General features: G+C 50.7%; 1 protein-coding gene across 12 annotated transcripts in view; it reads left to right on the forward strand.

The window, feature by feature from the left end:
• The window catches only part of PLEC (plectin), a 115235-nt gene that overhangs the window by 67085 nt on the left and 22473 nt on the right, over nt 1-25677 (forward strand). For 11 of the 12 annotated variants that reach the window (XM_069097060.1, XM_069097071.1, XM_069097061.1 and 8 more), the window contains 20 exons: nt 1232-1293; nt 1915-2004; nt 4711-4788; nt 5235-5327; nt 7502-7668; nt 10697-10812; nt 10920-11026; nt 11149-11268; nt 12579-12674; nt 14715-14842; nt 15248-15341; nt 15755-15909; nt 17536-17839; nt 17949-18026; nt 18122-18283; nt 18487-18591; nt 18994-19089; nt 19706-19831; nt 24977-25129; nt 25337-25491. In XM_069097060.1, coding sequence (XP_068953161.1) covers nt 1232-1293; nt 1915-2004; nt 4711-4788; nt 5235-5327; nt 7502-7668; nt 10697-10812; nt 10920-11026; nt 11149-11268; nt 12579-12674; nt 14715-14842; nt 15248-15341; nt 15755-15909; nt 17536-17839; nt 17949-18026; nt 18122-18283; nt 18487-18591; nt 18994-19089; nt 19706-19831; nt 24977-25129; nt 25337-25491 — 2485 coding nt within the window. Of the gene's footprint in view, nt 1-1231; nt 1294-1914; nt 2005-4710; nt 4789-5234; nt 5328-7501; nt 7669-9896; nt 10324-10696; nt 10813-10919; nt 11027-11148; nt 11269-12578; nt 12675-14714; nt 14843-15247; nt 15342-15754; nt 15910-17535; nt 17840-17948; nt 18027-18121; nt 18284-18486; nt 18592-18993; nt 19090-19705; nt 19832-24976; nt 25130-25336; nt 25492-25677 lie in introns of those variants that run through there. The other variant, XM_069097070.1, reaches the window with a different exon arrangement.

The following is a 25677-nucleotide window of genomic DNA, read 5'->3' on the forward strand; positions in this document are numbered from 1 at the left end:
TGTGTGTGTGTGTAACACTGATTCCCTTTGCTCTTTTGTGGAGGGGGCAGAGGAGCTGAAGCCCAGAGAGGCCAAAGGTGCTGGCCTAGTCAGCCTAGATGCTCCAACCTGGGCAGAAGGCTTCTTCCTAGGCCTAGGCCATACTCAGAGCAGGGAAGGGCCCAAGGCTGGGCACCAGGCATGACATTGAGGGGAAGCCTAGCTGGGAGGGGCCATCCAAAGCCTGGCTTGTTGTGGGGGTGGGGGACGGGCCAGGACTTGCTTCGTGGGCTCTGGGGTGCGGCTGCCAGCTCAGGGCTGGACGGGTGGGAGCCTTCCCATCTTGGGGAGAAGAGACAATGGGGGAATTGAGCAGGAGGCGCCTGGCTCTCCTTGGCTCCCCTGCCGCCTTCTCCCAGTTACATTTCCTGGGAGATCACCTGCCTGACCTGCTTGGATTTGGGAAGCCTGGGAGAACTCTACAATTCAATCCTCATTTTTTTCCTCTCTGTCTACTCCATCCCTAGCCTTCTTAGAGCTGGGTCTGATTCTGGGCCCAAACCTTCCCCTCCTCCTGAGCCACTGGGTCTGGTTCTTTAAATGCGGATGGGGATGGGGATGGGTAGGCCTATGCTGCAACCTAGCTTTCCAGGAGATGGAGGGAGTAGAAGAGGGTCCTTCACAAAGAGACATTTCTGGGAATTCTTGTGCCTAGGGGTTTCTGCTGGTTATGGCTTATGGGATTAGGGCCCTTGGATAGATTCTTTAGAAGCTAGAGTATTGCTACATTATTGAGACACTGCCATTGGCCTTGGTCCTAGCAAAGGATCCATCACTATTTAATAGCTGTACAAATTTGGACAAATCACTTTACCTTGTTGAGCCTCAATTTCCTCATCTGTAAAATGGGAATAGTGAAGCTTTAGCTCCCTCTCAGGGTTACTATAAGGATCAAGTGTATATGAAAGTGTCTTCTAGCTATAAAGGATGAAAGTAAGATGGGAACTGCTACTGTTAGTCGTCATTCTTGGCCCCAGTGGGCAATGGAATAGAAGGAAACAGCTCCCTCTGCTCAGGTATCCCCTTGGGGTTTCCCTGTCCTCATGCCTCTTCCCCGGATTACCCACTTCCTGTGATTCCTTCACTCAGAGTGTGAGTGACTCATACTGTCAAGGCTATCTCTCTGCCTAGACTGATCACCAGTTTTGTCCCCCCCAGCCTCAGACTAACCTTGACCTTTCTCTCTGACCAGATGAGCGGGACCGGGTGCAGAAGAAAACCTTCACCAAGTGGGTCAACAAGCACCTCATCAAGGTATGGAGCGGGCAGGGGTAGTCTAGGGTTCCGGGTGCCCCTTGGCTGAGCTGGGGAGGAAGAAGAGCAGAGAGGGGTGGGGATGAGAGGGAGCCTGGCTGGCTCAACCCTGGGCTACTCTACTGACCTTGCCAGGCATCTTCTAGGCCATTCATGGCCATTCTCTGCATCTTGCAAGTCTGTTCATTTTCCTTCATCTCTCTGAAATATTACTCTCTTTTCTGTCTTCCTTCCATTGTTCCTGTCCCTTCCCTTTCTTTCTTTCTGTTCCTGTCCACTGTCTCTCTCCTTCCTTCCCTCCTGGTTGGTTCCTTGTAGCACTGGAGAGCAGAGGTAGGTAGTTGACTTGCTGCCTTGGGAGTGGGGAGAGGGGGAGTTGGCATCCTACCTTATACTTCCCTCTCTTCCCCTCTTTGGCAGGACCACTCATCCTCCCCAAATGATGAGTGCTGTGTCACCCCACTATCTGCAGCCCAGCCTGCCCTGGGGAGGGGAAGGAAGGGTCTTATGGTTCAATGGCCTTGGTCCTCAGAGCCCTCCTCCTTCTGTCCTTGGCTTGCCACCCCTCTGCCGCCAGTCACACATAGCACACCTGGCTGACTGTCAGACCTCTTCCCATAGGCGCAGCGACACATCAGTGACCTATATGAAGACCTCCGAGATGGCCACAACCTCATCTCCCTCCTGGAGGTGCTCTCAGGGGATAGCCTGGTATGTGACCCCAGGGCCTTGGGGAACCACCTGCTTTGCTCGCTTGCTTTTCCCTGGGTGACTGCTTTTACTTTTGGGACCCTTCCCTCTGGCCCAGCTCATCCTCCCTAACCCGCACTCCTGAGCTTCCCAGCCAGCTTTCCCTTGTCCTACTGTGTTCTTCCTTCCCTGTTCTGGGGAGATGTTTCTTCTTCTGGCAGTAGCTGGGAGCCAGGGTTCCCCTCTGACCCTGGCTATCCCAGAAAAATCCTGGGATCTTGCTTCCCTCCCTCCTACCCAGGGATATAGCCCCAGCCAGGTATACATGTCCTGCTTGCCTTCAGGACTAACACTGTTCTGGTCTGCCCTGCTTCTGGGCCCTCAGTACAGTTGTAACCTTAAGGGTCTCCCCCCACCAGAGCTGGGGTCTATCCCACTTGCTTGTCTGTCCTTTGTTGGCCCCAGACCTTTGTCCTGCCATGCCAGGACCTACTGTCCAACAACCTTTGGCCTGGTCCCTTGACATGTTATGGTCTCCTGTAGCCCTCCCTTGACCTGTGCATTGTCCTCATGGGTCCTCTAAGTTACTTGCCTGCTCTTCTTTCCCTTCCCCTCTCCTTCCCCTTAGGGCTGGGAACCCTGGCCCTGCTACCTGGGCTGACCTAGCCAGGCCCTAACATATTAACCTCATTGTACACTCTGCTTTGACTTCTCTGCGGCTTTGGACTCTGACCCCTGACCTCTGCCCTTTACCCTTTGCCTACTGCCCGCCCTGCTCCGGCCGGGCAGCCGAGGGAACGTGACGTAATCAGGAACTTGCGCCTGGTGAGTGATTCTGTCCTGTTTGCCCTCGGCGGGGCGGCCCGAGTGTGACATTTCCTGGGACATGTGGCTCTGCCATTGGCTGCTGTGGCCATGATGTCAGCCCTGACCCCCCAGGGGGATGTGTTCGGGATCTTTTCGGGAGAGCAGCTGAAGAAGATTGTCTGTAAATGACATCATGCCCCAAGCAGCCAATCATAGCTCTGCTACTACCTCTGCTAACTAACAGCGGGCATGGGAGTGTGGCCTTGATGGGTTGGTTGTTTGTGCATGCAGCTGGATGACATGCATACAGGGAGACTGGGTCCTTGTGGGTTTCATATGCCTTAGGTTCCAGAGGGCGCAGGACTAGACACAATGGGTAGAGTTACCAATTTCACTTTGATATGAGAAGATCTTACTAATAATTAGAGCTGTCCAAAAATGGAATAGATTGCCTTAAGAGGTGGTGAGCTGCCCATCACCAGGGGTCTTCAAGCAGGGGCTAAAAGACTTTGGCAGGGAGGCAGTAAAGGGGACTCTTGCTCAGGTAGAGGCAAGAATACCTTCTGAGTGTCCAGGCTTCTGGGATTGAATACATTACTGTGGATAGGGGTCTGGAGGGAGATGAGGAGGGGCTAGGATGGGAGGAAGGGGAACAAAGCTGTTCAGTGTCCTTACTGAGTACTTGCAGTGTGGCCATCCATCCCTGTTCCCCTGAAGAAGCGAGGGGTAGGGGTGGGGATGGAGAGGGAACTCTTATTTAGTCTGTTTGAGGGGATGGGGCTCTCATGGTAATGGTGAGAATCCTAGGAAAGGGTCAGAGATCAGGCTTCCACCAGAAGCTGTGGGCTCTTAACTCTCCTGGATTTAGTGGGTAGGTAAGGCCCAGGCTGGCCTCTAGGCCTCTACCCAACAGCACCTACAGAACCCCATTCCAGAAGGGGCTGTATTTCCATAATGGGAGTTGAGTTTAGGCTTGTAGGTATTTGTTGGAGACCTTAGTCATTAGAGCCTGTGGTGGGAGAGAAGGGCTCTGGGACCTTGGATCATGGAGTCCTGCTCTGGCCCTTATTGCTGAGGAGGAAGCAAAGTCCAGTTGTCATTGGGGGATTGGAGGAGGGGCTCCTCAGCCAGACTAGGGTTTCCTTGCTATTGTTTCCTTGCAAATCCCTTCCTTCCCTCAGCCTAAGACCAACATAAGCAGCAGGATTTCCCGGGGAAACTCTGTGCCTTTCCCTTGACTAGGCAGAGCCTGGCCTCCTGTCCTATCCTCTAAAGGAGTAAAGGTGGCTCCATGGTAGCTGGGGCCTTCCTGTTCCCCTGTCTTGTGTTATGAGGTGACTTCCCTCTATGTTCCTTCTCCTTCCCCAGAACCTCCACCCTTTCCCTCTCTTTCCCTACCCCCCAACTTAACCCACTTGATGAAGAATGAAGGCAGGGCAGGGCAGATGCCTGCAGAGAGCTAAGGGCCTAGGTGACCCGGGGTCCTGAGTTAGCTGCTTTAGCTCTGTGGGCAGTGGGGACACAGTGGCATCTGAGTTCAGCTGGTTGCATTTGAGTATAAGCAGCCCTTGGCTCTAGCCTGGAGGACTCTGAGCCTTGTTCAGAGCAGGGCAGCTTCTGTGAGGAGTGACCAGAGGGCAGACCCTCCCTCTAATTCAGATGAGCTGTGGACTCAGCCAGGCCAGGCTGCATGTAGAGGCTAAGAGGTTGGAATGGGGGGAGGAATGTGTGAGCTGCCCTGTTCTGAGCATCTCCAGGGGATGGGAGTAGAGAAACTTGGAAGAGAGAGAGAGAGAGAGAGAGAGTGTAGGAAAAAAGAAAAGAAACTGCAAGAGATCTTAGGGCCAAAGTGGTCCTGGTCCCTTCCCCCTACAAGAGAAATTTTGATCTAGCTTGCTTTCCTTCTTTCCTCCCTCTTAGCCACGGGAGAAAGGGAGAATGCGCTTCCATAAGCTGCAGAATGTCCAAATTGCCCTGGACTACCTCAGACATCGACAGGTGAGACACACTATCTGCCCTGAGTATTTTGGGGGCTGGACCCAGAGCCCCTCTGTTCTGAACATCTCCAGAGCCTTGGTTCCTCTTAATACTTGTCCTTCCCTGGTTAGGATGTTTATTGGAGCCTCATGCCTAGCCCTGGGATTGTAGGATTCCTGAGGGGTGTTACATCTGGAAATGTAGTTATAGATGAAACCACACTCTGAAGTCTGATCCTGACCCATCCCTGGGGTCCAACTCTGTCTAAAAGGCTTTTTCTCTCCAAGTATCCCTGGGATTCAATTCCTAGCCTCTATTCCCTGCACATTCAGGGCCTGATCCTGACCACCGGGTCCTTCTGTCCTAAGAAGCCACAAAGTGCTCAGCTTCTATGAGTACTTGGCTTTGGTCAGGGTCCAGAGCTGCATCTGGGGTTGTAAGTGACACATCTGGAAATTTGGTTGCAGGTGAAACTGGTGAACATCAGGAATGATGATATTGCTGATGGCAACCCCAAGCTCACCCTGGGTTTGATATGGACCATCATCTTGCACTTCCAGGTCAGGAGGCTACCTTCTGTGAACCCTGCTTCTAGACCCCCTGCTGATGTTCGAGGATGTAGCTGCCCAGGCAGCTGAGGGAGCAGGAGGGTGTGGTATCCTGGGGGAGGGGGGGAAGGCCTTGGACTCCTGTCATACTAACAGGAGCTAGAAAACCTGCTGGGGTAGCTAGCCTCACAAAACCTGTCTTGGGGAGGCAAGCAGTGGTATAGTGGAAAAGAACCCTGCCTTTGGAGTCAGACCATGTGAATTCAGACCCCATCTCTAGCTGTTTAACCTTGGGCAAATCATTTAGCCTCCCTTGGCCTCAGTTTCCTCATCTGTGAAATAAGGGGGTTGTGCTAGATGGCCTCTGAGGTCCTTTCCAGCTCCAGGGTTCTAGTCTATGAAAGGAGGCTCTCTCTGGGATTGAAGGCAATGGGGACATTAGCAGCTAGATACCAGGAAGAAAGGTCTAGAGGACTGTAAGAAAGTGAAAGACGTTGTCAGGTGATGCCTAGAAATATACACAGCCCTAAGGGCTTTCTGATGTGTAGTAGAAGGACTATTGCAGGGGATGATGCCTCTGAGAGAGTGAAGGAGGCTTCCTGTTAAGCAGTTCTTGAGGATGAACTATGTGCTTTATGCTGTGGGGAACGTGAAGGATGACCCTGCTCCTGCCCTCCAGGGGCTTGCATTCTAGTTGGAGAGGTAGTATACCCACATGGAACAACTGGGAAGTGCTAGACTGTGTAGGAGGTGCCCTCCTCCATGGGCTGGCAGGCAACACAAGTGTTTTTTAAGCTCCCACCTGGTGCCAGGCACTGAACTAGGATCTGGGGACAAACAGAGACAGAAGTACTATGGTCCCTGCTCTCAGGGAGCCTTCTGTCTATCTAGGCATAAGTCTGCTAGGCTGCAGGGAATGGGAACAGCACATGATTCTGCCCTGGAATTTGGAGACTAGCCCATCCCAGTGGGGAGTGGAGCCAGGAAGAGCTAAGCTTTGTGGAGGTCTCTCTGTCTTGAGTGTGACTCTTTTCAGGGCCTTCAGAGTACCCTGTGTCTCTGGGCTTCAGGGCTTGGGGTGGGAGCCCGCCTCCCTCAACATCCATGTTCTTGGGCATTACCCTCTGGCCTTTCCTATGAATGGCAGGGCCTATCTATCCAGGAATGTGCTCAGAGAGGGAAAACAGCTGCCACCCCCGGAGGGGAAATGCTTTGGAGAAGTGAAGGCTCAGAGGTTGGGCTGACTCATTGCTATCCGGTGCCAACCACTACCAAAAGCACAGGAAACACATCTGATTCCTGTACGGGTGGAGTCTGGTTGGCACGGTGGCCTGAGTCAACGAGAGACAGACAGACAGAAGAATGGGGCCGCCGGGCACCCAGGAGGAATAGCTACACTATGGTGGCCATTATGGCATAGACACTAGAGATGGATTCCCAGACATGTGTGTGCACACATGGATAGACAGACGTTCCAAAAGGGAGGTCAGATGGAGAGATGAGCAGGCAGACTTTCGAGTAAGAGACAGATACAGATAGACAGAGCTACCTGGACAGGGATCAGGGAGAGAGGGAAGCCCCACAGGGTGCTCTTGGCATCCACCCAGGGAGAAATCTGTATCCCCTAAAGCAACTGCCCTCTTCTGGCCCCTCCCTCTGCCTCAGGAAGCTTGGAAGTACTGTCTGACCCCAAGATGATGCACTTTGCCACCTCTCTTCTTTGTGGGCTTAGAGTCATTCATGAATAGGCAGTGCCAACCTGGGCTTTCTGGTCAAGTGCCCAGCCCACTTGTCTCTTCGTGCCCAGTTTGGGAAGGAAAAGGGAGTGGCTTGTGACTTAGAGGTCTTACTATAGTGTGGCTCTGCTCAGGGCTTCCCGATTCACTTTTAAGGCGTGAGTTTCAATAGCTGACCCTTGGGGAAGGGAGGGAAGGGCAGGGATAGATAGGATGTCCAGGGCTGCTAAAGTTTGTGCTGAGAAAAAGGACTGTGCTAAGTCCAACATGAGGAATTTGGGTCAGGTGACTTTCTGCTCCTGAGCCCTAAATTGCTTGGGTTAGGGGAAGGTCTGGCTTCTTCTCTCTTCTGGGCTGAGCTATGCTCACTCCTCATCTGCTTCCCACTGGGGACAACCTTTGGACTGGGCCCAGCAGCTTCTTACCTGGGCCTCACATCCCTCCTTTCAGATCTCGGACATCCAGGTGAGTGGCCAGTCTGAGGATATGACTGCCAAGGAGAAGCTGCTGTTGTGGTCTCAGCGGATGGTGGAAGGCTACCAGGGCCTGCGCTGTGACAACTTCACTGTTAGCTGGCGGGATGGACGCCTCTTCAATGCCATCATTCACCGACACAAGTAAGAGCAGGGCAGACCCTGGACAGTCTCACCCACCTCTTGGGTCTTCTGAGGTGCTCAGTAGGGGAGGACCATGTGCCAGGTGCTGGAGCTGCATGGAAGACTACTTGGAGGTGTGAGACCCAGCCCTTGGTCCTGAAGGACTCACAGTCTAGAGGGACAGACAGGACACACTCAATGGTCCCTGGATGATAGACACTAAGGGGCCATGGGGTGAATTACTCAGCGTGACTGGAGCAGGAGACACATCAGGCTGGAGAAATTGATTGAGGCTAGAATTCGGAGGGCCTTGAATGCCAGGTCAGGGGCATTGGAGCAGCTTGCAGTAATAATAATAGTTAACATTTAATAGCACTTACTACATGTCAGCATCAGACACTGTTCTCAGCGTTTTACAGTTGTTACCTCAGTTGACCCTTACAACAACCCTGGGAGGTAGGGGTTATTTAGATCCCCATTGGACAGATGAGGAAAATGAGGCAAACACGGGTTAAGTGACCTGCCTAGGGTCACACAACTAGTAGGTATCCAAGGTCACATTTGAACTCAGGTCTTCCTGACTCTGGACCTGGTGCTCTAAGAGTCCAGAAGATCTGGGTTTGATTCCTGCCTGCGATCTTTAGGAGTGGTATGACCAAGCTACTTAATCTCTCAGCCTCAGATAAAGCTCTAAAACCTATTTCTTCAGTTTTGTGACAAGTCTGCAAGCAGTAGGTCATCGTTTTCCAGGGGTGATGAGGTGGGAGGGAGCAAGTCAGTTTTTTCCTGGACTCTTGATCAATAAACATTCATTCAGTGCTTCCTATGGGCCAAGCCCTGTGCTAAGCTCCTGCCATGGCCATTGCTGTTATCATTGTACTATTACCCTTAGGGGCACAGGTACTGACTTTTGGCCCAGAGGCTGCTCCTGGTCAAACTGTGGGGAGACCCTGGCCCTGTGGGGACCTATAGCAGACTAGTTCTTGAGTCTCCCCTTTCTTCAGGATCATAGAGGTGGAGCTTGGACCTTAATGTCCCTCCAGTCCAACCCCTCCCTCCTCATCTTATGGAGGATACTGTCTAAGGTCACCCAGGTGCTTAAGTGACAGAGGCACATTCTGAACCCAGAACTTCCACTCTAAAACCAGTGCTCTTTCTACTGCACCACACTCTTTGCCCCTTCCTGTGGGTCCCTCCTTCCTTCTCTTTCCTGTTCTCTCTCTTCTGCCCTGTCATACATGTTGGCTTCTGGCCCCAGCCTTAGCCCCAGGCTCTGCATTCCCTTTGGAGGGAGCGTGTTAGGACATCTAGCTGGTGGCTACCCATGCCTGGCCCGCCCTACTAATTGCCTTTCCCTAGAGAGTCTCAGCCCATGGCCCCCCACTTTGGAAGGCTCTGAATTTCCAGCCTTGGCTCTGCCCCATAAATAAGGTTTGGACTTACCAAGGCCATCAGAGGTACCCATGGGGTTGATTCTCCCCTTAAAGCCTGACCAGGAGAGGGATCAGGGGAGTGGCTGACCCCATACCCCAATCTATCCGTTTCTCTTATAGCCTATCTATTGTCTTCCTGTATACAGAGGATTGAGTGTTGGACTTGGAATCAGTAAGACATGAGTTCAGATCCTACCAGAGATGCTTAATAGTTGTGTGACTCTGGATAAATCAACCTTTTTTTGCCCCAGTTTCCTCTTCTGTAAAATGGGGGGTAAAGGATTAAATGAGATAACACATGTGAGTTTCTTTGCAGACCTTAAAGAGCTGTATAAATGCTAGCTATTATTATAAGAACCTGGTGAGTAAGGAAGGGGGTCATCTGTCCTGGTCTCCCCAGTTTTCCGGCTCAGGCTCCTGGGATGACAGGCCTCCCTCCCTTGCTAGAACAGACAGGCCACACTATAGGGAAGTGGTGGAGCCATGTGACTGCTGCTCTTATGCTCCCCATGTGGTGTGCATGGCTGGGTGGGCTACCTGAGACTCCTTTATTGCAAAGTCGACAAAATTGTAGGCATGTTGTGGCATCTCATGCTGCCTGTCCCTGACTGGGCAGGCTGGGCCAGGCCCGGCCCTGCAGTGGGGGAACCCCTGAGGGGAGGGACAGATCCTGCCTGCTGCCAGGCTGGTTGGTGGTGGTGGAATGGGTGGGGTGGGGTGGAGTAGGGTGGGAGCGGGCTGCTCCAGGCTATGAGTGCTGTATGGCTTCTCCTGGATGGGAGGAAGGAACCAGGGAAAGGAGCGAGTCTGTGCAGGGTTTGGGCAGGCTTCTCTCTGCCTCCTCCCAGCCCCTGCCTTAAACTTGAGCTAAGCAGGAGGAGCTAACCAGCTCTCCCCCTCCCAGCGCCCAGAGTGGAGCTAGTCGTCTAGTCAAGTGGTGCCTTGGGACTGTTCAGGCACTGGGACCAGAGCTGCTGTCCTGGGAGAGGGGCAGGGGACGGGGAGACACCTGTAGGCAGATAGGGGACATGAGTGCCCGAGTGAAGGGGAAGCAGAAGAAAGGGCCCTGGAGGAAGGGGCCCCGGCCTGCTGGTGGCAGGGAAGAACGGGTGCTGATGTTGTGTGAGGATGGTCTCCGGTCTGGAGCTCAGGACCTGCCACTCAATGGCCTCCAGGATGGGGGAGAGAGTTACCTGAGTGGTCAACTATACTCCGTGCACTCGACTCTGCGCTGCCGGGAGCTGTAGGCACCCTGGGCTTGTCCCTCCTCCTGCCTTCCCGAGCCCCCTGCAGGGGCCCCTTCTCAGCTCCTTTTCTTCTGCCCTTTATCCCTTCCCATCCTCCCTTCTGTGCTATTATTTCCTTCCTTTCTTTTTGTCTTCCTTTTCTCCCACCTCCTCCCCTCCCCCTCTTCTCTGGTTTCTTCCCTGTCTCCCACTTCTTCCATTCTTCCCTGCCCCTCACCTTCCCCTCTTCTCTCCCTCATTTTCTTGGTTAGGGGGTTAGAGTGGCAACTCCCTATGGGGTCCCAGACCACCTAACCCCAGTGAGGGGACTGAGGCTCCCTGTGAGTTGTGGCCTCTGGGCCCAGTCCCATCCTTCCTTTCTTCCTACAGGCCCATGCTCATCGACATGAACAAAGTCTACCAGCAGAGCAACCTGGAGAACTTGGACCAGGCATTCAATGTGGCCGAGCGAGAGCTGGGGGTCACCCGGCTGCTGGACCCTGAGGGTATGTGCCCCTTTACACTGGGCTGGCTCAGGTCTGCTTGTTCCCCCTTCTGCCCAGAAGTGGGCCTGCAGCCCTTTAAGTTCCTGACCTCTTCTCTTCCACGACAGATGTGGACGTCCCCCAGCCAGATGAAAAGTCCATCATCACCTACGTGTCGTCCCTGTATGATGCCATGCCCCGGGTACCTGATGTGCAGGACGGGGTGAAGGCCAATGTAAGTGCTGAGGCTGGGGAGGGAGCCGGCCCGTGTGAGGGGAGGGTTCTGGGGGGTTGCCCTCCTCCCTGTGGACACCTGGGCCAGGCCTTTCTGTCTGTAAGACCTGCCTCCTGGGCCAGGAGCTGCAGCTGCGCTGGCAGGAGTACCGGGAGCTCGTCATGTTGCTGCTACAGTGGATCCGTCAGCATATCATTGCCTTTGAGGAGCGCAAGTTTGCCACGAGCTACGAGGAGACAGAGGTAGGCAGCGTTCCCTGCACCCTGGGGCCCTTCCCTGGGGCTGTCCCTCCCTGGGACTGCCCCTCAGGCTCTGCGGAGGAGTCCGACTCTCGGACAGGCCTAGGCTTGCTGCTGCTTCTGCCTCCTCTCTGGGCCAGGCTGCACTGGGCTAGCACAGAGACCAAGGAAACACTGAAATAGGAAAAGCAAATGGGAACATGGAGGGAGGAAGCATAGGTCCAGGGAGAAAAAGGAATGGGCTTTTGCAGAGTAGAGAGGGGTTAGTGTTAGGTGCTGCCATGGTGCTTTCCTCTTCCCTGCCTTTGCTTGGCCCCACCAGAGGGACACAGTGGACAGGCTGCTGGGCCTGGAGTGGGAAGATCTGAATTCAAATCTGGACTCAGACAGTGTGACCCTGGGGAAGTCACTTCACCTCTGTTTACTTTAGTTTCCTCATCTGTAAAATGGTGGTGTTGGCAGCACCTGCCACAGAGTTGTTGTGACGATCAAATGAGATAATAGTTTTAAAGTTTTTAGCACAGTGACTGGCATGTAGGAAGTGCCTCCTAGAGAGAGTCCTCTTGGTGGGTGCTGGTGTAGGGTGAATCTGGTGCTACTGCTTATAGTCTCCCTCAAGGTTCCCACATTGGGCTCTGATGTGTGGGTTTCTGTTGAATATCTGGCCCCTCAGGTCAATTGGACAAACACTTAAAACCATTCCCAGCTCCTCCTCCTTCCCTCCCTGGCAGCCAGGATGGTGAAGGGCCATGAGATCATGCCACGTACAGATTATTGAGGGGAAGTGTAGACTGGAGAAGAGGAGATTTAGAAAGAACATGACAGCCGTCCTCATGTGTTTGAAGGGCTGTCACATGGAAGAGAGATTAGACTTGCTTGGCCCAACCCCAGCGGGCAGATTTGAGAGCAGAGTTAGTCTTTGTGTAAGGAAGAAGCGATCTCAGGTGGAGTGGGCTGCCTTGGGAAGTGGGGCCGATAGAGAGGGAATCCACGTCCCCTGAGCGTGTTGGTCACTGGGAGGCTCTTCTCCCAGCAGTGTCATCCTCCCAGGTGCTCTTCTAAGACCCTGTCCTGGGCCCAGGCCCAGCCCAGCCCTGACCAAGGCTCTCTAGTGACAGCATATAGGTCTTCCCCATTGGAAGGGCTCAGTGTCAGCTTAATTGGCTGCAGGATTAGAGGTGTAGAGCTGGGAAGGAACCTTGGAGAACCCTTAGGGCAACCTCTTCCTTGGAGCGTTAAAGGCTAGCCCTTACTTTGAGACCCCAGGTCCTTTCTCAGGTGGCTCGCCTCCTCATGTCACCATCTCTTCACAGATCCTCTGGTGTCAGTTCCTCAAGTTTAAGGAGACCGAGCTTCCCGCCAAGGAGGCCGACAAGAATCGATCCAAGAGCATTTACCAGTCACTGGAGGTGAGAGGCTGCCTTTTCTCAGAGGGACGCAAGGAGCCCAGCTGCTCCTCTGTTTGCTTCCCTCCTCTGGCCAATTTTCAATCTTCTTTTCCTTCTGTGTTGGCAGTCCCTTCCCTAGGCTGGATCCTTAATAGCTTAAGCTTAGCCTGATCTTTCACTACCATCTTCCAAAGGAGTGAAGGACCATGCACATTGAGGGCTACCCAGTGACTATCCTGGGGGACCAGGGTTTGGGGGTAGGCCCCATGTTTATACCTCTGGACTCCTGATATGGAAGCCAGCAGCTCAGAATTGGGATGGGAGGGGTCCTGTAAACGTAAGCTTGAACTCAGGGTCTTCTTTAGAAGCAACTTGACCTAGTCAAAAAAATCCTGGAGTTGTACTCAAGGGACCTGGGATGGAATCTGGGCTCCTTCCCTCACTGAGTAACCCTATTTAAGCGTCTGCTCGGCTGGAACACTCAAGGATCTATGGTGTCAATGAAGGAAACTCCTATGGGTGGAAACTCCTGCCTGTGACTTACAAAGGCCTGGGGGAGTCTAGTGATGAGTCCGATGTCAAGGAAAAGAACTTTATAAATATGAGCTAACAAACACAGAAAGGAAGGAGATAACTTTGGGGCCTCTGGGGAAGGGTTCCTGCATCTCCCTGCCTGTATAACCGGGCTCTGACACATTATGTCCTTTGAGCCAGAGGACACAGTATTGGAGGAGTGGAAACCCTAGACCAGCTGGAGGCACCCATGGAGTGTGTCTCCTTCCCTGCCCTCTTCCATATCCCCAACAGAAATTAACCACCCTGAGGGGCAGCTTGGTACAGTGGGTAGAGCACCGTATTTGTTATCAGGAAGATAACAATGTGCCTTCAAATCCCACCTCAAATGCTTACTAGTGTTGACCCTAGGCAAGTCATTTAACCTCTCAGTTTCCTCATCTGTGAAATGGGAAAATAGACCCCAGCCCTCAAGTTATTGTGAGGATTAAATGAGATAAATCACATAAAGCATTTTGCAAACCTTATAGTCCTATCTATATGTTTAAGATTTGTCAGGAGTCACATGGCTAATGTATCAGAGGCAGGATTTGAACGCTGATTTTTCTGTTTTCAAGCTTAGTGCTCTAACCACTTAGCTAGGCTACCTCTCAAATGGGAACAATAATATTTAGCACAATGTTCCTTCTAAGATTGTTGTGGAGAACTCTGAGGCAGAATTTAAAGATATGTCATTTTGATAGTTAAACTCAATTAACAGACTTTTATTAAACATCCACTGTTAAACTACTAGAGACAGATATAAAGAAAGAAAACTTTCCTGTCCTCAAGGAACTTACATTCTCCTGGGGGGGAAGGGAAGGGAGGGATACATAAGCACCTACAGGAAAATTAATCAGATGGTTTAGTTCACTGTTGGAAATTGTAAGACTTTTGTTACTTCAAAGATATTCTTGGAGTTGCTGTGGCTCACTGGTTCATTGATCTGCAGCCAACCTAGTAATGGATCTGGGATTTCAGGGTAAAGCGTTCTATAAACCTTAAAGCATTATGTAAGTGTGAGCTGCAGCTTTTTAAAATTTTATTATTATTTTAAATATAGGAAGATACAAGGCAGCCTTGGGGCCAAAGAAGGTTTAATGCTGACTGTCCTTGATGTGTGATCACTCTTTAATTATTATTATTATAACCATTACAACTCATAATTGTCATTCACATGTATCTAGTGCTTTTCATATATTATCTCTTTGGACTTGAGTTTGAGCCAAAAGACATAGTCCTTGAGGAAGGCAAGCCTCAGACTAGCTGGAATGGGCCAAGGAGTGTGAACACAGGCTATCCTCTTCCAAGTTATTTATTAGCACACAGGTAGTTCAGAGCCTGTGGCCCTGAGCACACATATATCCACCCTTTTCCTTGCCCCACCTTCCTGCCACCTTCCTAGAACATACCCTGTGGGGGCCCCACCTTGCTGGACAGGCAGGTCACTCTCCAGCTGGTAAGTTCTGGGCACTCCTAAACCTGTTTCCTATTCCTGTACTCATGCAGGGGGCTGTGCAGGCTGGGCAGCTGAAGGTACCACCAGGCTTTCACCCTCTGGATGTAGAGAAAGAATGGGGGAAGCTGCATGTGGCCATCCTGGAGCGGGAGAAGCAGCTGAGAACAGAGTTTGAGAGGTGGGTGTGGACAGTATGGTGGAAGGGAGATCTGACACCATGCATTTTCCATGGGGCAGGAGGAGGGGGTCCCCAGGAAGGCCAGGGAGGTGGGGAGCAGGAGGCTGGAGGGAGGTGCCCTTGGTGGGGCTAATAGGAACCACACGCTGGTGACTCATCACCCGAGAGAGGAAACGGTTTGCCACTAAAAATCTTGTGCTCTACTCAGAGTTTGGGCAGTGGAGCCTTGAAAGGAGACAGAAAACCACTTCAGGGAAGGTTGGAGGGCTTGGCCCTAGCCCTGGGCCATCTTGTGCTTTCTGCTGGTGGACTCCAGGATGGCCAGAGAGAGCCAGAGGTCCCCTGGTCTGCTGTCCCCAGCCTCTGAAGTGAATCTATCCGGTTTGGGGTGGGTGTGTCTTGCAGGCAGGAGTGTCTCCAGAGAATTGTGAGCAAACTCCAGATGGAATCGGGCCTGTGTGAAGAGCAGCTGAATCAGGCTGATGCCCTGCTGCAATTGGTGAGGCCTGGTGCGGAAGGGTGGGGCAGCAGGCACTGGGGGAGGAGCAGGGCCATGGGGGAGGGAGGTGCCTGGTGAGAGTTTGGGTGGGGCTGGACCCGGGATTTCATTTCTCATCCAAGCCTGAGGCTGGTTTGGCTCATGGGTGGAGCCTGCCTGGCTGAAAAGCCAGAGCCACCACAAGTGTGAAGCTCAATGGATTTCTCTTAACAAACATCTGAGGCCTGTTGGGTGCTGAACCCTGCCCTAGGCTGGGGAAACGCAGTGGTGAAGACCTAGTTTAAGGGCTCACATACCTAAGTGATGTGTGGAGGTTTGGGGGGAGCTGTGACCCGGGAGGGGGGTGTGGCTGAACAGCTGTGTATTCACACATGCTCTTAGGGGCCCGCTGACCCGCACTTGTGCCTTTGTAGGATATCCGGCTGCTGACCTCAGGCAAAGCCCCTCAGCATGCTGGGGAAGTGGAGAGGGACCTGGACAAAGCCGATGGCATGATCCGACTCCTCTTCAATGATGTGCAGACCCTCAAAGATGGGCGGCACCCACAGGGCGAGCAGATGTACCGAAGGTAACAGACAGAGGGGGGCATCTGGGGCCCCACCAGGCAAAGCTCTGTGGACCGGAGGCAGCTGCCATACTGGAAGAGGTGCTGGCCTAAAGATCAGGAGGCCCAGTCTATAGACCTGGTTCTGCCTCTCTCACTGACTTTGTGCCCTGGTGAAAGACACAGAGACCCTCTGGGCCTCAGTTTCCTTGGCTTTAACTTGGGGCCTATGGTCTGTGCTGCTACCATCCACCTAGAGCTGAAGTGCAAAGTGCTGTTGAGAGACTTCAGGGAGGACCACGTTCTGGGCTGGGCCTGCCACTAGTACTCTCTCATCATTCATTCATTCATTCAACAAACATTTTTAAAGCGCCCACTGTGTGCTGAGTAGTCTTAATCATGTAGACCTGGAAGAGACCTCAGAGACCTTCTAGTCCAACCTCCACTTTTTACAGATGAGGAAACTGAGGCCCACAGAGGGAAAGGATCATAGAATCATAGATTTAGACAGAAAGGACTTTGGAGGCCGTTTAGCGATAGCTGAGGGTGCTGAGGTTAAGTGACATTGCCCAAGGTCACACAAGTAGTTGGTATCAGGAGCAGGGTTTGAGCCCAGGTCCTCTGTCTTGGGCATGGTGCCGGAGGACACAGGGGCTTCAGAGAAGACAGGGCCCCTGGTCTCTCTGTAGAGGCCCAGTCCCTGCCTGCTTACCTGCCTCCCAGGCCTGCTGCTGAGCAGCTGTAACAGATGAGAACGCGTCTTGGTAGAGTGCCAAGAACAGTTCCATGCAGCTCTGCTGTCTTGGCTGGATCACCTCCCTCCTGTCTCCCTTGATCACAGCCTTTCTGCCTTCCCTGTCTAACCACGGATCCTGCTGCTTTCTCTTCTTCCTTGTGACTGGCTTCATCGATAGACAAGATCTGCCATTTACTAAAAAACCAAATCCCTCATGCCAGCTGCCTTCTCTGACCTTGTCTTTTGTTAGTTTTAACGAGCATTTATTAAATGCCAACTAAGTGCCGTGCACTGTGTGCTAAGTTCTTTAACAAATATTATCTCATGTGACCCTCCAACAAACCTGGGAGGGAGGTGCTATCATGAGCCCCATTTTGTAGGTGGGCGAACTGAGTTGGGCAGAGTACTTGTACAGGGTCACACGGCTTCGTCTGAGGTCACATGTGAATTCAGGTCTTCCTGACCCCAAGTCCAAGGCTCTATCCACTGCACCACCTGGCTATGCCAAATGTCTGCGTGTGGGGAGCTGCGGGCTAGATCAAGCTGCAGAACTGAGAAGCCTTTCCTTCCTTCTCCCAGAGGGCTTCAGGCCTTGCTTTGGAGTTGGTCCCAGATCATTAGATGAATCTTCATGCAAGCATAATTTCATTAGTTTCAGCAGACATTTCTAAAGTAGCTCCTATGTGCCAGTCCCTGGGGATACAGAAACAATACAGTGCCTGCCCTCAAGGAGCTCACTTTCTACTAGAGAGTACAGCTACTGGGGATTTGGCTATTGTAAGAGAAAGCAACTTTCCCTCTTCCTTCTACCCTTCCTACTAGCTTCCTCTGGATGCCACCCAGGATTCTTGCAGTTCTCCCTCTGCCCGTAGGTCCTCAGGCCAAAGCTGATGGCCTTCTCATCTCTCTCCTAGGGTATACCGCCTGCATGAACGGCTCGTGGCCATCCGCACTGAGTATAACTTGCGGCTCAAGGCTGGCGTGCCTGTGACTCAGGTGAGCCCAGTGACCTCCCAGAGACGGCCTGAGCTGGAGGATGTCACACTACGCTACCTGCAAGACCTGCTGGCCTGGGTGGAGGAGAACCAACGGCGGCTGGATGGGGCAGAGTGGGGCGTAGACCTTCCCAGTGTGGAGTCACAGCTGGGCAGCCATCGGGGCCTGCACCAGTCCATTGAGGAATTCCGGGCCAAGATTGAGCGAGCACGAGCAGATGAGGTGAGCTGAAGCCATACACATTGTACTACTACTCTGGTCCCCCACCTTCGGCCTGTTTTCCAGGCTGTCAGGGGTGTTGGAAGCTTCATTCTCTCTTCCCTCCCCACAGAGCCAGCTCTCTCCAGCTACCAGAGGGGCCTACAGGGACTGTCTGGGTAAATTGGACCTACAGTATGCCAAGCTGCTGGTGAGAAAAGTGGGGCCATGGTGGGGACAGTGGTTGGGCTAAAGAAAGACTTCTCTCTGACCTTTGCTCTCTACCCTTCCTGCTTGGGTCTCTAGAACACCTCTAAGGCCCGACTGCGGGCTCTGGAGAGCCTGCATGGCTTTGTGGCAGCAGCCACCAAAGAACTGATGTGGCTGAATGAAAAGGAAGAAGAAGAAGTCAACTATGACTGGAGTGAACGCAACAGTAACATGGCAGCCAAGAAGGACAGCTATTCGGTAGGGTGTAGGACTGACTCCCCAGGATCCTTGCAGTTCTCCGCCTGCCCCCCCCCCCCGCCTGTCCCTGGGCTGTGGCTTCTGGGGGCCAAGGCTGATGGGGCATCTCCGAGCCAGCTGAGGGAGGGTGGGGAGGGGGAGGCAGGCTGGCTCAGTTTCCCCATTGGAGTAGCTTTCTGAAGCCACCTGCTCCGACCCTCCAGGGCTTGATGCGGGAGCTAGAGCTGAAGGAAAAGAAAGTCAAGGAGATTCAGAGTACAGCAGAGCGCCTCCTTCGGGAAGATCACCCTGGGAAGCCCACTGTGGAGGTAGGCAGGGAGGCAGTGGGGACAAAGGGAGGGTGCAGGCAGAACTGGCGAGAGGAGGGAGGAGGGTCAAAGGGCAGGAAACCTTGGCGGCAGCAGGTAAATGCCTCTGCACCAAGCAGAAGAGGCATATCGATTCATCAACAGGCATTTACTGAACATGTGCTATGTGCCTGGCACTGTGCCAGACAGTGGGAATGCAGAGACAAAAATGAAGCAGGTGGAGGGGGGAAGGTGAGGCACCTGCTGAGCTCCAGGGAGGCGGACAGTGTCCTTACCTGCCTTGGCCTGCCCCACCTCCCCTTCTGCCCTGCCCACCCAAGGGGCCCAGCAGTATGTGGAGGAGGGGGAAGGATTGCAAGGGGACGCCATCTTGCACCTTGTAACCTTGGCCTGCCATCGTAGGCATTCCAGGCCGCCCTACAGACCCAGTGGAGTTGGATGTTACAGTTGTGCTGCTGCCTTGAGGCACATCTGAAGGAAAATACAGCCTATTTCCAGGTACCTGTCAATCCCCCTTCTGCCCCTAAACCAGGCTCCTGTTATCCCTCTGAGGGCAGGGCTAGCTGCCTGCAGCTGGGAGATCTCAGAGTCTTCCTCCTTTAAGGGGTAGTAGATTGAGAGCTGGAGGGACACATCAGAAGTCATCTAGTCCAGTCCCCTTCTTCTACAGATGAGGAAACTGAGGCTCATTTTGCTAGTAAGTGTCAGAGATAGGATTTGAATCCAAGTTTTCCTTTCTCACAAGTCCAACAATCTGTCCACTTGACCACATTTCCTCTCTTTGCCCTAAAGGGGCCATAGCTATATGTAGCCCTGGCAGGTTGGGCTTGGTGATGGCTCATGATAATCATATTTAGAGTTGGTTGAGACCTTAGAAGTCACTTCCTCCATTTCACAGAAGAAGAAATAGGCCAGAGTCACATAGGTAGGCTTTGAGAGCCATAGATTTGAGTCAAGATTTGAACCCAGCTCATCGTGACTCCAAATCCACTGCCCAGATAACTATTCTGTGCAAGGATGGCATTATCCTAGGTGCTAGGGATGAAAAAATCAGGAAAAAAAACCCTTGCCTGAGCATGGGTCCATTGGGCCTGAGACCTCTTTTTGGCTGTAGTTTTTCTCTGATGTACGGGAAGCTGAGGAGCAGCTGCAGAAGCTTCAGGAGACGATGCGAAGGAAGTATACCTGTGACCGCTCCATCACTGTCACTCGCCTAGAAGACCTGCTGCAAGATGCCCAGGTGAGCCTACCTGCCGGGAGCAGCTCTTCTCCACTGGGGACCCTAAGGGAGGTGGGTCTAGGAAAAGCATAGCCTAAAACAGCATTGTTGGCTGCCTCCCCCGTTTTTGACTCCTGTGAAGCTTGCAGTATATTGAAATCCCTATATTTTTTTCAGATAAACTGCTTCCTAGTCCTACCTTCCTCTTCTTATACTCGTGAAGCTAATTTTTTTGAACCAAAGTGCAAGTCTTTTACAAATTCATTCCTCTGTTATTAGTCACTGATATTCTTGTCTGTTGGGTACTTTAAAATCCTTACCTTCTCACTGAGTCTGTTGGTCATCCCTGCCAGTCTGGTGTTATCTACACACTTGATGATCATGCCATCTGTGCTTTTATCTAAGACTTTGATGCAGTTGTTAAAGAGTAGAGGAAAAAGCTGAAATTCCTGGGGCCCTCCACTGGAGACCTTCCTCTAAGTGATACTTAATGGATACCCTTACCTCTAACCATTTGATCAGTTCTTATCTACATAACTGTGCTGTCATGGAGTTCAGTGTCTGGCACCATCTTTTCCATAAGAAAAACATGAGAGACTTTATCAAATGCTTTGCTAAAAGTGAGGTAAATTGTGTTTACTATATTCAGCCAATTGACTAATCTAATAACACTATCAGAAAAGGAAGTGAGGTTGGTCTGGCAGGACCTGTTTTTATTTTGAATAAGGGTCATCATTGCCTTTTATTTTTATGTCATATTTCATTCTGGAAATAGCTCCCCCTCTATCCCTCTCCACCCTGAACCCTCAGTTGGAACAAAAAAGCAAACGATTCAAAGAAGATGTCCAGAACAGTGGCTGTATCTGACAATATGTAAAACATCTTTCCTTAATAGTAAGATGAGATTACTTACTGAAAGCTCTTTGCAAACCTCAAAGCCTTATAGAAATTATAACTATTATTTGTAGTCTTCCCCCCTCTACCCCAATGCCTCTGCAGAGAGGAGGAAGGGAGGCATGTTTTATTATCTATTCAGGGACCATTCTTCCTTTTTTAGTTGCGGAGAGTTTAGCCTTTTTTTATCTATCAGTATCTGTCTATCTATCTATCTATCTATCCATCTATCTCTTCTGGAGTAAGCTCTGAACTTGGAGTCAGGAAACCCTGAGATCAAATCTTATCTCAGATATTACTTAGCTACGTGACCCTGGATTTAATCTTTCTTAGCATCCGTGTTCTCATCTGTAAAATGCAGATAATAATAGCACTGACCTCACAGAGTTGTTGTAAGGATAAAATGAGATAACATTTTTAAGTGCCTTGCAAACCTTAAACCCCTATATAGATGCTGTCAGTATTGTTGTTATTGATTTAAGGTACTTTGATATTCCAGTCTCTTCTCTTGTTATCGAATCAGTGTGGTGTTCGTTCCCTCTAGCCGCACAAATAGCAATCCAGCCCTGTTTGGCTTAATTTTGCATGGCTTGATCTTCTTGATCTTACATAGATGTTCACTAATCATCTCAAGTGTCTTAGAATTTTCCCAGAAATCAAAGATAGGTTCATCGACCTAGAATTTACAGAGTTGCTCCTTTTCCTGTTTTTGAAACTCAGTTACATTTGTCCTTTTCCAGTCCTGTGGTGTCTCTCACCTTCTCTACAGTCTTTCAGAGTTTGCTAACAGTGGATCATAATCACATCTGCCAGGTCTTTCAGGACCTTGGAATGTAGTTCATCTGGGCCTGGTGACCTGAAGTCATCCGAATCAGATAGGAAATCTCTTACCATCTACCTCCTCATCTTAAGTATCAGCTTCTTATTAGCCATTTTCATTCCAGCCTTTTCGGTCCAAAGATCATTCTCCTTGACAGAGGAAGCAGAAGCAGAACAAAGGCTGAGCAGCATTTCCTTCCTTCCATCCAGTTGTCATCATCCTATCCGCCCTAAGCAGCCATCCTCTCCCTTTTTCCTTCCTTCTCTTCTCCCCAAAGTTTGTTTTCCTTAGCTTTCTTTGCTGGCCTCAGCTCAGCAGTGGGCTATAGGCCTGTCCAGGAATGGTTCTTTATCTCATCTGAAATTCAGGGGGAAAGATTTTCCCACCCATTGGTTAAGGTAGAAAGGGAATCAGAATGCCCCAGAGGTTGAGTACAGTAGCAGCAGCAACTGGACCACCACTGAAAACTTGAAGCACCAGTTGGGTTGGGACAGAGTGAGGGAGACCAGGAAGGGAGAGAGCAGGGGTCCATGGGGATACTTGAGGGACACTTTACCCAGTTATCCATAGAACAGCTTCTCCTCTTCCCAAGGAGGAAGGGATCATCAATTAATACTCATCTTCAGTTTTTCTGCCTTTTGTTTTCACCTCTGAATCTGTCTCTTTTTAACTACTCCACCTGGGGCCATTCCCATAACCACTCCTGAGACACCTATCCCCAGCAGATCCCTATCACTCACTCAACTGGCTAAGATATAGACAAATATATTCCTCCATTGGATTAGCTAAGACAATTTGGAGAAATTTCAAAAAGACTTTTTATTTGAAAAAAATAAGGAAAAAATAAAATGTAAAAGCATAGAAATGAATTTACTGGTCTGAGACCTCATTCTACCTTATGCAACTTATGTTGACCAAAGCTTCTGAGATGGCCAGTCCTGCTTCTTTTTTCCATTCCCTCAGCATTCTCCAGACTTAGATGCTAGACTGAGCTCATCTGGCTTACAGCCTGAAGTCAGTTCTGGCTGGCTCCATTATACAGCCTGGTTGGAGGCTTAGCCCTTCTTGGAACACTGTCCCAAGCTCCTCCCTGACCCCTGGGTGGACAGGGCACTTCTCTAGCAGTTTACAGATAGGCAGGAATTCTCCACTAATTTTAAATCCCTTTTCAGTTCCTTCATTGTCACCTAGGTGATCTCTCTGCCTCTGATCCCTGTGAGTTCTACCTGTCTGATCTGTTTTCCTTTAATTAAACCAAGCCAATACAGGGGAATCTTTAAATTACATTACTATTACACCTGTCCAGTTGTCTAAAGTATAATTTATCATTTAGACATTGAAGTTAAACCCTTGCCTTAGGTAGAGCTCATTTTTTTCACTGATCATTTTAAACCCTTATCTAGATGGCAAGTACCATCATTGAAATCATACGATTTAAAGCCGGAAGGGACCTTTGAGGTTGTCTAGGTTAGGTAGGTGACACAGTGGAAAGGGAGCCAGACCTGGAATCAGGAAGACCTTGAGTTCAAATCTGGGCCTCAGATACTTACTAGCTGTGTGACCTTAGGCAAGCCACTTATCCCTGTTTGCCTCAGTTTCCTTTCTGTAAAATTAACTGGAGAAGGAAATGACAAATCACTCTGGTATCTTTGCCAAGATAACCTCAAATGGGATCACAAAGAGTCTGACATGGCTGAAACAACTGAATAAGTACGTCCTCATTTTATTTTATTTTTCTTTAAATAAATACATTTTTATTTTATTTTTTGTTACTTTATTGATGTTTTTTTCTCTGATTCCCCTGAGGGCCCTCCCCCCCATTCTCCCTTGTAGCAAATAATTTAAGTAAAACAAAATGATTCGTTGACTTTTTCTGCATGTGTGCACTTCCTTCTGCTTCTGTAGCCCATCACCTCTCTTCCAAGAGTCAGGACACTTCCTTTATTGTCATTCCTCTGAAGTCACAGCCAGTTCCAACCTAGGTCACAGCTCTGAAGTCTTTCAGCATTACTTTCCCTTATATTACCATTGACATCTTGGTAGTTATGGAAATTTTCTCTTGGTTCTGCTTACTTCACTCTGCATCAGTTTGTACAAGTCTTCCCAAGCTTCTCCTCATATTCCTCATTTTTCACAGTGCCTTCATTTTACAGAGGAGGAAGGTGAGGCCCCCAAAAGTTAAGTAACTTGCTGTGGTCACATAGATAGTTAGTACCGTGTTTCCCCGATAATAAGACACTGTCTTATTAATTTTTTTGGAAAGAAAAACACCAGAGGGCTTATTTTCAGGGGAGGACTTATGTTGTCCTGCCTCAGCTCTCCTCCGCGGCACTGCTCTCAATGGTGCCAGCAAGCAAATCACTGGGGAAGAACAGGATGACGCGCTCACTGCTGCAGCTCTGATTGGATGCAGCTCAGAGCGCGGCGTGTGTTTCACCCAGGGGGGAAGACGGTGCATACAGAGGGCACTGTAAAGTAGCGAGTAGCGCAGGGGATCACCTTCACTACAGTAGCAATCTCAATAGGGCTTATTTTCGGGGGAGGGCTTATTTTAGAGGAATCTTACACAGTAAGGGGAGGGCTTATTTTAGGGATAGGTCTTATTATCGGGGAAACACGGTAATAACTGGAATCTCAGGTCTAAGCAACATTGCCTCTCTACCTTATATTTGATTTTGTCACCTCCCTCTAAGAGAAAGACTTTCTCTTTCAAAGACCTGGGCCCCCTTATAGACTTTCCACCCCTTTTCTGCTTCCCCTTTGAGGGATGCCCCTCAAAGCCGTGGGCCCATCTGGGGAACAGAGGCGACACTCTCAGCTCAGGGTTCCAAGGGCACTCGCATCCTCACTTAGGTGGTTCCTGGGGCCTATTCCTCAGGGAGTCATTTTCAGGATCTTGGGTAGCGATTTTAAAAGAACCAACTCACTTTGTACTGGCAGTAGGTAGTTTACCGTGAAAATAAGAAGAGGGTCATTGTCTCTCTAATCAGTCAACTAGCCAATCCATTGACTTTTGTTAATTGTGCTGGGGGCTGGGGAACCCAAATGCAGAGTGACTTGGGCCCTTTTTGCAAGGAGTTTACATTCCTGAGGGAGCTATGCCTACAGGAAGACCCTCTGAACCCTTACCCCCATCCTGCTCCTATAGTGCTGATTCAGCCTGAATCCTTCTTTTGAAGACTTCTTGATCTGTAGTCTATATAGACCTCTCCCCTTAGAATGGGGATGAGCTGGGACTGGGGAATCTCAGGAAGGTTACAGTAACATCAAGCTCTACTCCATAGATTCCCTTCACCTTCCCCAGGGCTAGTGGAGTGAGCTGTGCTTATTATCAGCTGGTCATCACTAAGGTGGACAGATTTTAAAGATCTGGTCTCATGTTCCATAAGTGCTGGTGCTTTCCTCAGAGCTGTCCTCTCCTTTCTCATTCTCTATCCCTTCTTCCTATCCAGGATGAAAAGGAACAGCTATCTGAGTACAAGGGGCATCTTTTGGGCCTGGCCAAGCGTGCCAAGGCCATAGTACAATTAAAGCCCCGTAATCCATCCTACCCCATTCGGGGCCGGCTACCTCTGCAAGCTGTGTGTGACTACAAGCAGATGGAGGTGAGCTGGGCCTTAGGGCAGGTTGTGTGGAGAAAGGGAGGGCCTCTAGTGGTGACTGAAAAATTGGGAAAAAACTGACTTTGGGAAGTGGGAGGGGCAGAGTTCTGGGGGCAGGGGGAAAAACAGTAAGGGGATCATTTAGGCTGAGCTCTGACAGGTTAGCATCCTGTTCTGCCTCTCTTTCGGCCTCTGGCCTGTACCTTACAGATGACCGTCCACAAAGGGGATACCTGTCAGCTGGTGAGTCATGCCCAGCCATCCAAATGGAAGGTGGTACACAGCAGTGGCAGTGAAGCCGTCCTGCCCTCTGTCTGCTTTCTTGTGCCCCCACCCAATAAAGAGGCCCAGGATGCAGTCAGCAGGTAAGACTGTGTGGGATCCACCCACCAAAAAGATGGGAAGGTCACTTAAGCACTTATTAGGAGTTTACTATGTGTCAGGAACTGTACTAAGCTCTATGAACACAGAAAGGCAAAAACACAGTCGCTGCCCTCCAGGAGCTCAGTCTAATGAAAGAGACAATCATGAAAATAATGTATTATTTTTAA

The sequence above is a fragment of the Petaurus breviceps genome, unplaced genomic scaffold, assembly GCF_028583685.1.
Source record: "Petaurus breviceps papuanus isolate PSGF00001 unplaced genomic scaffold, PetGlider_PUasm1.0 350, whole genome shotgun sequence".
Taxonomy (NCBI): Eukaryota; Metazoa; Chordata; class Mammalia; order Diprotodontia; family Petauridae; genus Petaurus; species Petaurus breviceps.